We start from the raw sequence: 17,158 nt of genomic DNA, 5'->3' as shown, positions 1-17,158 counted from the left end.
GCAGGTACCATCTGGAGGTTCTGTCTGTACATACTGTCTTTATAGCTACTGAAGACCAGAGAGAAGAAATTAGCTGACTATTTTCCCATGGAAATGAACTATACATAAAGAAAATTCAGATAGGTGAATTAGACCCTCTGAGTTACTTTAGCGGGTTTCTGAAGGCAGAATAGACTTTACACACTGTACTGTCCCAATTACATATTGATGATGTTTAAAGTCATGTTCTGCAATCCTCCTATGATGGAGGTAAAGCTTTCCTTGAAGCCACTTTATATAAGAGGCCATTTCAAAGCCATTAAATGATGCCGACAAAGCTGAACAGGTGTAGTCGTCAAGCCTTAGTTCAATGATTACTTGTCCAAACAAATGAAAATAATTGAACCTTTTTTGAACATATGTTTTACTCAGTGGAAAATGCAAAGTGGAATATTTTAAGGAAAGAAAAGGAGAAACCTAGGTGAATTAGCAACGATGACCTTGGTCATTTTTATTTTCTTACAGGATTTTCTTCCTCTTGTCCCACTTTACTAGCAGAAAGTAACTAGACTTTTAAAAAATGCATTAGTGTTCTGTAATTATTGTGTTCTTTCAAAGATGTTTAAATTGTTTTTATGACAATAATGTTTGATGTTTATAAAATAAAAATATTGGGTAACTATATTAAATTAGAACAGAAGAAATGGCGATTGTTTCTTTTCTTGTACTGATTCCTAAGCCATCCCTCTTCTTGTTTAATGAGAAGCACCCTGCTTTTCTACTCAGATTCAGTGTGCATTTTCCCCGAGATGCTAAGCTTAAGTAAGAAAGAGTTATGTGGAGACTTTGTAGTGTTTTTTTTTAACCTGCCCTTCACTGTCAACTTCTTTAAATATTTGGAGCCAACATTAAAAATGATGTTTTATGCCTGATTTTTCCATTTCCATTACCACATAATATTTCCAATATTTGCAATGGTAAAATAATAAATTTCAAGGCTCCCAAATGTAAAAACTTGACAATTACTTTTCCTGCTGTGTCAGGAAAGATTTGCATGTCATAAGAAAAGATTTACATGTCATAAATTCAGGAGGTAAGAAATTCCTGTGGGTCTCCTCCAAATAGGGTATTTTTATAGAAAGCAGGTGTGTTAGGGAGTAGAAGCTTGGCAGAAATCAGTCCCTCTGGGACTATTGCTTTCACAAAGAGCACCTGCTTGGTGATACCTCCTGTAGGGCTATTGTTGCCCTAGGAAGAACAATAGTTCTGAAATACTTATACTTAAGCAAGTATAAAAAGGGCCTCAGGAGGCTTTCCACTTGAGAGTGATGGCATAGTGCACTGGCTGTGAATCAGAGGGTGAAACAAAGTGATAGCAAAATGAAATATAACAGCAACAATCCCATATGTAATGCACTGCCCTAGTAGTTAATTAGACAGTAATGTCTTTTAAACTTCACATACCACAAAAGCAATATTTTATAGACAATGTGTGAATCTCAGAAAAAGCATCTCTTATTGAGGTAAACAATGAGCAACTCATGAAGGATTGCCTGTTAGGAAAAATGAATGTTATCCCCTATAGAATGTGGATAACAGTTTTAAAAATTAGTTTTTCCATCATGGATTTCCTTGAAAGGGAATAAAATGTATGGATATTGTGTTATAAAATAGACTTCTGAGTATGGTGCATCTCTGACCCAATCATGCCTTCTTCCAGTGCAGAAAGTGACTCCTCTTGGCCACACAAGTTATTTGGCTTCATTAATGTACACCAGAAGGGACAAGGAGGTGTTCTCATGCCAAGTCTGTGGTTGTTGCATAAAGCAATTTCCCAGTAAAGTTCAAATCCACAGGAGCTCCAATTAAAGTGGCCTAATAAATTGCTTTATTAGCTCTCCATTATCTTAAAGGACACACCATGAGAGAGAGACATGGGAGCAAATGACCAATCCCTAGATCTGAGTTGTATTTTGACTTTAAACACGAATGTAGTTTATTGGTTTGTCAGTTCAGAAGTAAGATAATCTGGCGTATGTCTGAACTGCTTGTATCTGTCACCCAAGAAATAGTGGTGCCTGCTGTTTATGTGTCGAGCTGAGTGATGAACATTGTAAGAAAGCAAACTCCTTATCTGCAAGGGATTTCCCAATTGCAAAAATAATACATGCATGTGTGTACGTACATGTCCCCACACATGTGTACACAAAGGAAGAGATGGAGGGAGGGAAGCAGAGATGATAGGAAATGCCCAGTAATTGACCTTAGAAGTAAAAGATGTAGTCATAGGTAGGTGCTTTCATTTCCCTGTTGCACACCCACTGTTTGTTCTCAGCCTGAGTGAAGCCTGATAAGGCCAGGTACCTTAATAGCACAGAGCTAACGAGAGCTTGTCTTCATAAGAACTCCATTATCTCATCCACCTCCTCCCAAACCTTTCCCACACATTCGTTACCATTATCTCCAGCTTCATCTTTCTGTCCTTCTTGATTTTCAAGACTATTCTCCCCGTGTTTACTGCTGTCTTTTAATTTATATGTTTGCTATATGCTTTCATACTTCTGATTTTTTTCTTCTATGGTCTTTCTTATGTCTTTATAGATTGTTTATCTACCTGGTACTTGTGGGTTGTTTCTTGGGTCCTACTTCTAGTTCACTTAGACTGTCGACTACAGATATCTCTATTTTTCCTGTGGCGTGCATTTATCTTGAACATTTATCCACTTTTGTTCCAATTTACTTCCTAGTTTTCTCTAATCTGGTAATATTGCTCCTTTTTAAAATTGAGCTCATTCTCCCAGCTAATTTGTACCTTTAAAGTATTTTCCAAGTTCTTAATGAATCATTTAGCATAATTTGTCACTACATTGATCCCTAATTTAATGCTCACTTCCTAACTGCTCCATTGACTGATGCAAAGACAATGAAAGAGAGCTGAGAGTTACTCCATATTGCCAGAGTAATGAAATGTTTACCTCAGGGAACTATCCAATCTGTATGTTTATTGTTCTTTGGAAACATTATTTTTGTATTTTAAATTATGATTAATATTTGGTTTTGGTCTTTCTACATTAATACAGCTTTAAGTGTTGCCTTTTAAATTTTGCCACATATACTGGAAGATGTTGCATACTTTCCTTTGCTTTAATTTATATATGTATGTGTGTGTGTGTGTGTGTGTGTGTGTGTGTGTGTGTGTGTGTGTGTGTATGTACTTTTAGGGTAAATTTATGTTGAAAAGCTTTCTCTATGTCTGCCTCTTGCCATTCATTTGTTTACCTGCATGTTCTATTTTCAAGGAAGGTAGAAATTACTCTAAAATATAATTCTGGAAGTAACTTTATGAAAACCAATGCAAGAAAAACAAAAACAATACTCTCTGGAATTTTAGGGTGAGATGGAAAGTGAACCTCCTAGAACAAGTAAATCCCATGTGACAGTTTTCTAAAACAACTTACTGAAGATAAATGACATTATTGAGGGATTTCACCTGAGGGAGACTGGTTGGTTTTGTGTAACTTGAATTCTACCCAACTGTGTCACTAATATACACTTTTGACACCAAAGTGACATCTCACTCGACATGTGACTGAAGGAATACAGAGTCATTTCCTCCAATGCAGAAAGATCACTGACACTATGAACAAATTTAACTACTAAAATAATTCTACTATGCAGCTTCACTTCCTTGGTCTTCTTAGTTGGGCCTGGGTCATTGTTTCCTCATCAGTGAACAAAGAGCAAACAATCATGCCCTATCTCCTCAGGGTCATTCCATGCCATGTAAATCCATCTATCCATCCATCCATTTCTTTACTCATTGGACTTATTATGAAGCATTGAGGGTTGTGATGTTCTGAGGCATAGAAGGTCTAAATTCCAATCTCTGCCTTTAAGAAACTGATGGCTTCGTAAGAAGCAAGATAGTCAATGATTAGAATTTTCTATGATAAGTAAAAACAGAATAGTACTGGAAAGCATAATAGGTTGATGATTAAGGGGAAAAGAACTTAGAGAAGGCTTCCTGAATGAGATGACCAGTAAACTGAGGTGAGTCTTCTTAAGACAAAAACTGTATGAAGTATACAGAAAGTATAAGTAGCCATGTAAGGAGTGAGTGGCTTTTCAAGTACAATGAGCAGCATTGCAAAGGCAGCAGGCATGAAACACTGCCTCTTGATATAACTAGAAGTTCAGATTTGCTACTCTGAAGGATGGGAGAGTAGGAAGTGCCATGAGAAAGCTTTGGAGAAACAATGCAGGAACAGTGTCATTAGAAGTAGGAAATGTAGATCCATTATTTAGAAAGGACGCTTAGCAAAAGTGGGGAATGAATCAGGTTGCAAGAAGAGGAACTGGAGATGAATAAGGTAGGAAAGCAGAGAGATGTAGTGTCATATTCCTTCAGAAATATTTGCTATAAGGAAACAGGGAGGCAACTAATTGGAGATGTCTAATGGGTGTTGGGATAGTGCTGAGACAAAGTTGAAATCATAGTGTGGATGCTGAAATAAAGGAAGTGTGTTGAAGAGATGAACCAAGGGGGAGAGTGTATTGATGAGGAGAGGTGACCCAAGGTGGCTTCTGGGGAATGTGATCTAAACAGCCAACAAAAAAAAATCTTATAAATAAGTCCTAAAAGAAGAGGCCAGAAATATAAGACTGGATTCTAGGAAAGAGCTATGTGGAGGATTTTCAAGATGTTTCTGGTGCACAGTGTTGGTTCTTATTGAGAAGACAGTTTTTATAAGACCTGAAACATGGCACTTGGGAATGGAAGAGATTAATGTGTGTTTGGGAGCTATTACAGTTGTTGGAGAAGTGAGAGATGAAGTATAAATTGACTTTGTAGACGCTTAACTTACATAAGGCAGTGGTGAGTGATGACAACAGTAAGTCGTGGGTATGAGCATGTTGACAGGTTTTCTTGTCTTTTTGGAACTGAGAAATCTCAACATGTCTTTTAAGCCTAAAAGAAAGTTTGAGAGGAAAGGGAAAGACTGAAGAAGGAAGAAAAAAATGACTCTTCTAAGAATCAGTAGTGCCCTAACTAGGGTCTGTGAACTTAATAATAAAACAATCCACATTTCCATGTAATCCCTTCAGTGAGCAATCCACAGAAGCTTTAGTATAAGAATGGAGGGAAGTTAGCATTGCTTTATGTCAGGATAGAGCTTTGTCACATAGCTGCTAGAGGAAATCATGGGTTGAGAGTTCCTAGGACAATAGAGCAGGAGTCATTTACATGATGCACCACAGAATGTAGGACAGGGAGTTGGTATAAGTGCCTTACAATAGAGATAGCCAGAGAGTGTTGGTTTTGTTGACATCACTGTAGACATGATACAGGAGTAAGGGTTTCACAGAATTAGGTCAGTAGAATGGTAGCCTGGGCTTAAAGCATGAGAAAACAAGCTTGAATATTTCAGATAAAATGTCATTCTGCTTAATAAAAGCACCAGGGTTATTTGGAGTTTTCCCCCCTAGCCAAATATTGCCTCTTGGGTTTAGAAAAATCATTTGTCTATATATAACTTCCAGAGAGCCTGACAGTTCCAACTAGACACCATACATTGAAATTGTATATAGTTCCCCATGGTATTGTGGCTAGAACCATTCCATTAAAAGGTGGTGTAGACAGTGGGTTGAAAGGGAAAAAAAGGGAGATAACACTGATCTGAGGAAGATCAAGGATCACCTAAGGAAGGGATTTGAAGAAGTTGCCCACTTGTATCTCCTGTTTCAGAATAATGGCAGTGTAGAGATTGGGAAGAAAGACCGGAAGGCAAAGTCTTCAAAGGAACAGGGGCATAAACAGAAAGGGGAAATTGCCAATCACCTCAAAAGAAGAGTAATTTAACTATTGACCTCAAATAAACACTTTGGAATAAAGTGACAGCAATGTAACTTCACCATTCTTGCAGATGGGAAGGTCTTGGAGTAGGGCAACTCCCTCTAGGATATCTGAGGAAGGGCTCACCTGCATTATATAAGTAGAAATCCACACAAAAGGCTACAATACCTCATTTTAAATATAGATTACCCCAGATAACAGTGATTTATGGAGAAATTTGAGAACCCAAGGCAAGAAATGTTGAGAGTATTCTCTAGCTCTAGAGAAAATGTACACTATTAGGAATGGGTATAGAAGTAGCATGGGTCACAAGATGGGCTTTTGCTTCTTTATATGGTGATAGAATAGAGATAGATGACAAAATATGAGATTTTAGAAGGTTTACCTAACCCTAACGTAACAAGGAAAATTTGTTCATACTTGGAAGGTCCCAAAGTAAAATGGTGTTTGCATTTTGTGATGCAGCCAGTAGTCGATGGCTTTGCTCTCTGGTCTGAAAGAATATGGAAGCTACACTTAGAAAGTGATGCTCACTTGGATGTCTGTTCTTTGCAAATACCAACCTTGAGCAAATCAGATTGAATCTTAGCCCAACAACCAGGTTAGCATGAATTTTAGTATACGTCACCAAGGTTTCCTAAATTCTTAATGGAAAGATACTCATTGTACAATTCCCAAGAAATGAAGTAAAACAATAATCAGATATCTAAGCTCCATGGAATTATTGAATATTTGCTGAAGACTAGAACAAAAGTTGCTTCATTTTTCTTGAAAATCTACCAAGTCATCAGTTAATTGGAGTCCAAGCTTACATTCTTGGAACATAGTGAGAATTAGGTTCATATACTAGTTCTGCCAGCTTTATAAAGCTGGTTCTATAGTTTAAGTGAGATGACTCTGGAACTGCTTTTTTCATGGCCAGTCTTCCAAAAATGATGGTGCTTGAATATTCATATAGGTGCTAGAGAATGTAAGATGAGGTTTGTTGTCAAGTGTTGTGAATTTTAGATAGAGAGATAGGTAGGAAAAGAGCATCTAATAATACAGCATTGATAAGTGGTAAGTTTATCAGTAAGCTTAGAATATACACTAGGTGGTTCTATGAGAGAGTCTTCAAGAAGAACAAGGACTGGTAAAGTGCTTGCATTAAATTGCATTAAATTTTGTGAGGCTTTAATATGATCTCCAGCACGGTAAACAAAAATAAAAGAAAAATGTAACAACCGAATGAGAGTAATCCAGGCAGATCTGGCAGGAGAAGGTAAGAAATTCAATATTTTAAGTCATAGCCTAGCATATATAAAAGCGTGGAGGCAAGAGAAAACCCTGATATTTAGGAAGCATTGAGAATGTGGATAGTGGTTTCCATGGCAATAGTAGAAACTACAGAGGTAAACTGTTGACCAGGTCATGCAAGCTCTTAAATACAGTGTTTGAAGAATAAATTTTAACATGTAAGTAGTGAGATCTTAAAGGCAACAACAGTATCTGGTCACAGAATAGCTAAATTAATCAGAGGGGGGCAAAATGGGAGGCAGTGGTCCACGAGGGAAATATCAATGCCTTGGACAAAGATAATAACTTATGTAACAATCTCAGGAGATAGAATTAAAAGAAAAATGGTGACCAACAATGTAAACTTACAGAAAAAAATCTAGGCTGGCTTCCAAAATGTTGGTTTTGTTATCTGGGCCAATGTAGGAGTACTAAGTTCTGTGGGAACACTATGACGTGGCTATACAACTCTTTTTAAAACTTTTTAAAATTGAAAAATTGATTCTTTTGTGCAATATGTTGTGATTATGGTTTCTCATACTACTTCTCTTCCCAGCTCCCCTTTAATCCCCCATCTGGGTGAATCCCTTTCTGTCTGTCTTAGAAAACAAACAGGTATCTAAGTAATAATAAAATAAAACAAGTCTAAAACAAACAAACCATAATATGACAAAGCAATCAAGCAAGGAAAGGGGCGAAGGAAAAAGCCTAACAAAGGCATACAACTCTTTTAAAGACTCAAATACATGATAAGTGTCAGTATGCTTCGTATTTCCTTAATTTTGTATACTGTCAAATCATTTCTTGCAATTATCAGTTGGGAAGGAGTGGTATACTCTCTTCTTCATTCCATTCCTCCCCAAAGAGGAGACTAAGACCATGTGCCTCCTCCAATATGGAGGATGAACACATTGGAGTTTCTTACTTTTTGCACTTGGCCTCAAGAGAAGGCAAAAAACTGGTTATCAAGCACTTCCTTAGAAAGACACTTTGAGTCAAGTCTATACAGAGACTTTCTCATGTGTAGTGATTATATCTAAGACAGTATGTCATAAATGTGCAGTCAGTAGAGAAGAGAGGAGAGTTTATTTACAGGCAAAGAAGCCATGGATGAAAGTTCCTGAAAAGATGTAGGGCATAAAACAAGGTCTCTTTAACTGGAATCTAGAGGTGTTATGAACTTATGAAAATAAATGCAAAATTGTGTATGTGGTATTATGACATTTTGATGGGTAGAGGTCCTATAGATTTCTTTAGATTTTTCAAGTAGTATTTGGCCCTATAGAGGATATCCAGAGCTGGTTTCTATGATATTACTGAAGTTACTTCAACAGGATTCTGCATCCAACTGGAACAATTTTAAAGCCTTGGGGAGCCTTGATAAATTATGAATTATGTACTTAAAATTGTCTATTGTTCTTAAATAAAAGTCTTCCCAAATTGTATAAAGTATTTTGTAGTACAATATCTTGATCTGTCTCTGTCAACCAGATTAGGGAGTTCCCTGCCATAGGCTTGTGTCTGGGAGCAAAGAATATGTACAGAGAAAAACTGCAGGACAAAGGCTGCAGTAGGAAAGGTAAAATAACAAACCCAATGTTACTCAAAGAAATGACGGTTACTGTGTGAAGAAGAAAATCAGACCATATTATCAAAGAAATGCAGAGGCATGTGGTTAGCCATGTCCAGCAAGGTTGGGAGGTCAGAAAAGAGGAAAACAAAGATAAAAAGTTACCTCAATGGAGCAAGAACAAGGGGAGGCTGTTCCATTTGCCACTCTGAACACATAGAAATGGCCACAACGGTATGTAAAAATCAGAGGAATTTGGACTACCAAGAGGTCTCCAGTCACTGTTCAGTAAGGATAACATCAATTACTAAAGTAAACTTGCTATAAACAATGGAGTCTTCGCTGAGGTTAAGACACAAGTACATATGTACCTGAAAATAATAAGTCTTAAAGTTTAAATTTAAGATTTGAAGAAGTCAGTTGTCTCTCTATTTTATAATTGGTTTTGATGAGGCTTCTTATGCAGTTTATGGAAGCCAAAACTATGCCTCAAATAAATACATGTTAACATTTTGTCTTTAGCAAATAAGAAGAAAGAGAAAGAACGCCCAGAGATCTCTCTTCCTTCAGACTTTGAGCATACGATTCATGTGGGGTTTGATGCAGTCACCGGGGAATTCACTGTAAGTAAGCTCCTTATTTGGTGTTGTAAGCCATGAAAACAAAACCTATTTTCTTTACGAAATAGGTTTCAAGTAAGGATTGCTGTATTCCAAAACGTGAGACTGACGATGGACTTTTCCTGGATAATCGTACATAGCAATGGAAAACAGGCAACAACATTGACAAGATGGTTTTGTCTGTCTTAACAAACGTATCTTATCACCCTATAATTTTAATTGAAAATATTTATTTGCCAAGGCATAGAAAATATAGCTGTGGTAAGGAGACCCTGCCTGAACCTGTTCTTTAATCATGTGAAGTGAATCAAAGAATGATTTATTCAACTTGGCCAGTGAAGGCATCTGAATAATTCAGGATTTACAGTGGCTCCTGAATTACACAGATCAGCTAACTACAGCAACCAAAAGTTTCTGTAAAATTTGCCTTGTGGCCCCTTTGATTTTAAGAACATAGATTATTTTTAGGATTATTAATAGTTATGTTTTGTATACATTTAAAACCACAAGCTCCATGTTTCAGGAAGAAATATTAGTTGTATATCACATATGTATTAATAGTTATATGATTACTTCACATATATATTATACATGAATAATCTATTATAATTGCCAACATGAATTATCTGGCTATGACATACTTCTAGGTCTGTTTCTTCTTTGGATAATTGCAGTGCTCAAATAGCACAGTGTCTCAGATATATGCCATTTTATTCTTCTAAAGGAAGTATTTGGCTGCCCCCTCCTTATTAGAAGAGTGAGGGGAGAGAGGTTGTTAGAAATATGACCCCATATTTCAGCCAATTTTTCTATACAGTAAGCAACTCAATTAACATAAGCATTTGAAAACAATAAGGAGCTTCAAATGAATTTAGAAAATTGAACTTTGATAAAAATCACCACAATATTTTATGTTTTACTAAGGTAGAAAACATATAGACATTGAAGAATGCAATTTCCTGTCTTGTAGCATAATGGTTAGTGAAGGAACTGTGTCATGTGGTTAAGTAGGGGGAAAGAAGCAAGGCAATTTGATGTGGAGAACTAAACTACACTGCTGAATTGGCAACCAAATTATTTTATTTGGGATTAAGCAGTTCAAGAATGAAATAGAAACAGAGTAAATGTCTTGCCTCATAAATTAGTGTAGACTGATTATTTCTGTGTTCTTGATAGAGAGCAGAAAGAAATGCTCAGAAATAATGACACTGCTGAAATTGAGATAGATACAATTTAATAAATTTTGATATCTGAGTCAAAGACATTACTTAAAAGCCATTTAGTTTGAGCCCAGGCTTTATTCCATTGCTAGAACATTTTCTTGGCTACATTTAGAAACTACAAACCGATTATCAACATTACCACCCACCGTCTTTCCCACCAGATGAAGATTGTTTTTGTAGTCTGACCATTGTGTGTTTAAAAACATCCAAGGAGAATCTAGTTAATTTTCTGATATTTGAAACAAGAAACGCCCTCAAACTTTATAGTTTTGTCTAATAATTTGTCTATTTTCTTTTAAGCATTTCATTTTTTAGTATCTCTATGTTTTTTCTTCCATTAAAACTTCTCACAGTTTAGTTGTTGTTATTCCATGCTTTCTTTTCTTATTCTTTTCCTTTTGGGGTTATGCTGTGAGTGTCGTCTCATTTAGCATTCAGGTTCACTTGCACTTTATTTATGTCTGCCTTATTTGACATCCTTTGCCACAGTTTCCCCATCTTTAGCTCTGTCTTTATTTTTGTTTGAGCTGTGAATAAAGGGAAACTAAGTCACCACCATCTTGCTGACTGCAGCACTAAGCCATTTCCATAGTGATCTGAATTAGAACCTAATGGACCAGTCAGAGAGGAGGGAGGTGGAATATGTTATAGATAGCCTTTCTAGTCCGGATGCAACCAATCCAAACAACATCCTCTTACAAAATTCTTTGGAAATGAATTAGCTGTTTACTATTTCCACTAATAGAAATTCATTGACCTGGCAGACAGACACACAACAAATTTGGAAATTTGAAGTATTTTTTGTCATCTTGATGATCTTTAGCAGCTGCTTGTACATACATTTAAAAAATGATCATAAATTCTTCCTCCTTCATTATCTTAATCTGTGATTTTCAATTAGTATTCTAGTATATTTAACTTTTAAACTATCAAAACTAATAAGCCTTTAACACTTCTATTGGTAGGATTTAGACTTGAGTCTTAACTGCCATAGATACCATTAGGTTATTGTCTGTTGGGGAAACTTGATTATTGTGGTTGTGGAGGCTGAATTTTGAGCAATTTGCTGAATTGCAGACCAGTTGTCTTACAAGAGCCTACTCTGTGGAATAACTGAACACCAGTCTGATATGTTGCTTGGTGATTGCCCTAATGGCTAGTTGGCTCATATGATCTGGGCATACACTTGGACCCTACAGCTAAAATTAGGATGGGAGGTGAGATTTGGGGTATTAAATTATTACAAGTCCTTACCCATTATATTGCCATTTTTGTCCCAAATACTTCAGAACTCCCCTTTCCAGACCTCTAGACCTGTGACGGTCGCTTCAAGTCAATCAGAGGGAAAAATGGTATGAGTGATATAAATTATCATTTCTTCTGATAAGATAAATGCTTGGCCTGTTATATCATTGCTGCCATTCTCCTGGGCTACACTGGACACACCCCAGCTTGATGTACACCCACTTGTTATTGTATACACACAGGCATCGATATGTGCTCCTGCTCCTGATGCTCAGACTTGTAGGTCTCCCTTAGCTGTCTAATGTTTTAGATTGATTCCTCAATTTAGAGTAATGAGATGTCTCTCTGATTATGTACCATTGTGGCACATGCTCAAATTACAGTTAATTAGGTATCATGGAGAAACTAGTTTGTCTCACCTTAGAAAAGAGAAATTATGTCAGCAGTGTAGTCATGTGGTAAGTAGAGTTATCTAGAGGAACTTCTTCAACTGACAGCATTTCTTTTTGCTGTCCAGTGATTATGATATCACTATTTATTACAAAAGTTTAGAAGTGCCATGGGAATGTGTCATACCTATAAATATTCTAATGCTTATGGTAATGATCATGCCAGTGAAGTCTGCTTTAGTGGTTATGTGCAATGCATACCTGGATTTGTAACACTTAATAACTCCTTTGGCCATTACAGTATTAACCAAATGCTATTAATTGCACTTAGAATCAGAACTGGGATCATGCATGGCCTCCTGAGTTCCAATTTTTGGCTTCAGCTTTAGCATCAAACTGCGTGATGAATGCATGTAAATGTGTTGTTTCACTGTGCTTGGAGTAACCATAAATGCCAGGAATCAAAGACATATATCCCAAATCAAAGCAATTGGGTCAAAGCATGTTCCTTTAGCATTTGAGATATTTTTAATTAGACAATTCTGTTAATTTGTATCTGATCTTATTTGTGGGAAGTGGGGTTTGGGAACTATATCATTAAATGGAAATTATTCATGCAAGATTTGAAATGAAATGTTTTCCTTTCCCTAGTATAAATGCATAGTACCTGGCAGTATAAGGATGGCTTTCGTACAATTTCCTCTAAGCCACCCATGACTTTAGCTACAAAGTACAGAATACTAAAGCTCAATATTACAACAAAGCTCACTATTGTTACATAGCCACCCTTTGAATTTTAGCCACATAGATAAGTGCAATGTGAAATGGAAAATTAGATTACCAGAATTGGGAACTGAAATTGGGAACTTCATCCCATGGCCATGGGCTATCTGTGATAACCCAGTTATAAAAACAACTTGCAAGTGATTATTTAAGCTTTTTGTGATGCTATCCCTTATCCCTCCAAATTCTTGTTGCTGTTGTTTGATGATTTCCCCAATCACTTAATGGTAATTCTTACTACTGCCTATTTATGGCCCAAAGTGGAACTATATATCCAAACTTTGTAACACTACTTTCTCTGTTCCCTTAAATCTGTTGTCCTGTAGCCTGTCCTTTCCCTGGTTTAGTTAATAATCCCCTATTTCCATAACTGCCCCACTTTAAAAGGGACCCCCTCCCCATTCAGACCCATTGGTTTCATCTCTTCCCACCTTCTAAGTTGTCCCACATTCTGTTTTAACTTTCTTTTCTTTCTTTATTTACGTCCATTACAGCCAGATCTCTATGGCTCACAGATGTGCCCAGGGAAGCTCCCAGAGGTGCGTCACAGGCCCAAAAGAAGCTTGCATCAAAGTGCTTCTTTGAGATGTCATAGCACTGCAGTAGCAGGTTCATGTGTGTGCAGTAGAGTTGTTGCTTGGCTTATCTCACTTTTTTGTTGTCATTCCCAAACTCTGGAGGCCCACGTCACACATTGTTTTGCCGAGACTTCATGGGACAAACCATATAAATTGTGTCTGGATGCACTTCAGCAGTAGTGTAGCTATTTCTCTCTCCAAGCCATTCTTGGAGGTTGGATAATTATAAAATGGGGATATCTGAAGGTTGAACATACAGGAAAGAATGCTCAATGTAAAGCTAACTGCTCTGTAATTTTAAATAATTCTCCTTGGTCCCCCCCGCCCCCGCCTCTGCTCCACATGCTTCATATTATTCATTACAAATTTTCGCAAGGCTTTGATATAGTCCCCAGCTTCTAAGTGGCCAATGAGTGAAGTAGGGAGGGAGGGAGAGGGGGAGGAAAGGAGGAAACCATGCCCTGTAGAAAGCTGCAAGAAAAATACCCCAAGCAGCGTAAATGCTATTGTTCAGGGTTTCAGGGGCCATTGCTCCCCCACAAATCTAGTTGTTCTCCTCCAAATTTGATCAAACCCTAGAAGCCCTAAATTCCATTTTGTAAACAGAAAGTTTAAGCTGACCATGGGTGAGACTTTCCTTTGATTTGAAAGGATATTCTGGTTAAAACGTACCCCAAGTGATCTTATGTTACTCCAGTCATTAAAGAAAAATCATTGATCTGCACTATACTGTACTGTGCACAAATTTAGAGAAGTCTTGCTATGTCTGCCCTGAGTCACCAGAAAAAAAACAAACAAGCTAAGCTGTATACATCATTTCATGGATGAGCAGAGTCAATATGGAGGTGATTTTCATGCGCTTTTTTTTTTATCACAATCATACTCTCACCCACCCTTTTTAAGTTGGATCCTAGTTTTACCTATATGTTTTGATTAGAGGAGAGAATGATTGCATTATTAAGTTACTAACGTTAAATCTAGAATGTAACTTCAGTTTCCCAAGTGTAATCCTACAGGTAGCATGGGCTTCTTGGTGAAGAACTTTACTGGAACATGTGCATGCTCCTGATGAATGTTCTGAGCAGCCATTCTTTCCCTCTGGTTGTCCACAGGGAATTCCTGAACAATGGGCGCGGTTACTCCAAACTTCTAACATAACAAAATTAGAGCAGAAGAAGAACCCACAAGCTGTTCTTGATGTCCTCAAATTCTATGACTCCAAAGAAACCGTCAACAACCAGAAATACATGAGCTTTACATCAGGAGGTAAGGAAGATGCTGTGCTATCAAAAGGGGAAGAGCCAGCTCTCAGAGCTTCATGAGGAGGCCAAAGTATCTATAGGGATATTGGAGTTAGCTTCAGTATTTTCTGCACATGGCTTCAGTGTAAATGAAGCAGCAGATGGGGTGGGAACCTGACATTCATGTTAGAAGATTTGTTTTAGTTTGGGTTTTGTTATAGTACAAGGAAGGAAAGGGTTCACTGGAGCAGTGATGATAGCTTGAATCAGCAATGACACATCTTTCTAACTCTTCCTGAGTACAAATGTAGTCAGTCATATAAAACTAGGTTTCTAATATGGCAATGAAGTAAGAGGATAAGGATGAACAGTGATCTCCAGAAATTTATTAAATGATCTGGATCATGACAACACAGAATAACTTTTGTGCTTGTCAGCTTATTTCCAATGTGTCCCCAAATTGAGAGAGAAAAAACCATCAATGTACTATTTGTAGAAATTGGAATATTGTTAATCCCAATTTGTGACTCCATTTGCGGGTATGTACATATCCAAGTTAAACCAAAATTGTGACTTCACTCTTATGTACATATTTCATTTAGTTGATCCTTTTTATCGTTTGAGAAAAATCATCTGAGTTGGCTCAATAGAGTAAATCATTTAGCGTTTAGAGAAAAAAAGAATACTATATCTTTATTCCCACTGAAATGAGGCCTTCATTGGCAAAGAGACTTGCTGAAAAATATGATTAGGACCTAATATGAGATATTTTAGGGAGAAGAACATGCCATCTGTCATAGATTTAATACTGAAATTTTCTTCTAATTGAAGATAAGCAGTTTTTAGGTACGATTTATGAAACAAAAGTGACTTTTTTATTCTGACTTTTCAGATAAAAGTGCCCATGGATATATAGCAGCACATCAGTCTGTAAGTAAAAACTTAAAAATTGTTTCTCATAATCATTGTAACCTAAGATCTAATAGCATAATTGCTTGTATTTGTTTCATATACCCAACTTTCAGATATTAACTTTAAAAGCAGTTTTAAAAGGCATTATTTAGAAACATAAATTTTATGTATTTTAATATATTTAATATATCAACTTAATATGAAGCTATGTTTATGTATTACTAAAGGTACCATGTGTTTTAGTAAACTTAGGTACCACTGTTAGTTTCACTACACTCAGTTTTCAATTCTAAAAATAAATGGCATTTGTTATCACAAGTTTCATAGAATTCTCAGATTTTACAAAAAATTATTTTATAGGAAAATATTTGACTACATTGTGATATTTGTGGAAATATCACTACCATTGTACTTCCAGCTAAAACTTCAAAGGAACTATAATTCCATATTCAAAGTACCCACCATTCGCTACAACCCATTTTTGGAGAAGACAGACCAAGCATATACTCTTCTAAGTGATATTCCCATACCGGGCAGTCATGTGACTTATCACTATATATAGTCAACAGTCTTATTGCTATTGTACACATCATAATAGTGCTAGGGTGCACATGTTAGATGGGACCTTTGCAACCCCTTAGTTGAACACTTTGCTTTTTTAAAGGGAGAAATAAAGATGGGAAAAATCCTCCCAGAGCTCTTTCAACAGTCTCTTAGAAAAGTCATCACAAAAACCTGTTTATTGTTCCTTAGTGAGAATATTATTTTTTGTTTATAAGATTGAGGAAGAAATAGTAAACACTACTGAAATGGTATGAAATCTCACAGCCAAGGCCACTTGGGTCAGACATTAGATAATTGAGGTTTATAACACATCTAGAACTTCTGTAGAATGCTTTCCATCATAATCAACTCACACCAAAGCCTCAATCAGTCACTAATATGGTGTTTGCCTTTAAAGGTTTACCTTTATACACATATCATGTAAGTAAAGTTGTACAGGATATAAACTTATAGAATTTGCTTTTTAAACATTTATAATATTTCTTTTAAGATTCATCCATGCTTTTGTTGGTGTCAATAGTTTGCAACTTATACTGATCCATTATTCTGAAATATGAATGTATCACTGCCTTACCATGCATTCACTCAAGGCTTTCCAGACTTTGTCCAGTTCTCACATATTACAAATAAAGTTCCTATTAAAACACATGTGTAATGGGCTAGTGAGATAGCTTTGTTGGTAAGCGCACTTGGTGCTCTTCAAGAGGACATGGGTTTGATTCCCAGTGTCCACATGGCAACTCACAACCATCTGTAACTCCAATGCCACAATGCCACGGAATCTTGACACCCTCTTGTGGCCTCTGCAGGTATGGCTTTGGGAGTAACCTAATTGAGGCAATGCAGAACAAAGAAATGAGAAACATGTTCAAAAACACTAGGTTCATCCAGTAGACTCTGTGCTCTGATAGAGATAATCCACAGC

At 36.7% G+C, this 17,158-nt stretch overlaps 1 protein-coding gene across 7 annotated transcripts in view; it reads left to right on the top strand.

The window, feature by feature from the left end:
• The window catches only part of PAK3 (p21 (RAC1) activated kinase 3), a 278,537-nt gene that overhangs the window by 191,595 nt on the left and 69,784 nt on the right, over positions 1-17,158 (top strand). For 5 of the 7 annotated variants that reach the window (XM_084789227.1, XM_084789225.1, XM_084789224.1 and 2 more), the window contains 5 exons: positions 9,201-9,301; positions 11,811-11,873; positions 13,433-13,477; positions 14,629-14,782; positions 15,650-15,687. In XM_084789227.1, the coding sequence (XP_084645353.1) occupies positions 9,201-9,301; positions 11,811-11,873; positions 13,433-13,477; positions 14,629-14,782; positions 15,650-15,687 (401 nt within the window). The remainder of the gene's footprint in view (positions 1-9,200; positions 9,302-11,810; positions 11,874-13,432; positions 13,478-14,628; positions 14,783-15,649; positions 15,688-17,158) is intronic. The other 2 variants (XM_084789228.1, XM_084789229.1) reach the window with 2 other exon arrangements.

Source organism: Acomys minous, assembly GCF_964271855.1.
Source record: "Acomys minous genome assembly, chromosome: 7".
In the NCBI taxonomy this organism is placed as follows: domain Eukaryota; kingdom Metazoa; phylum Chordata; class Mammalia; order Rodentia; family Muridae; genus Acomys; species Acomys minous.
Note: the sequence above shows the minus strand (reverse complement) of the source record. Positions and strands in the feature narration are given on the sequence as shown.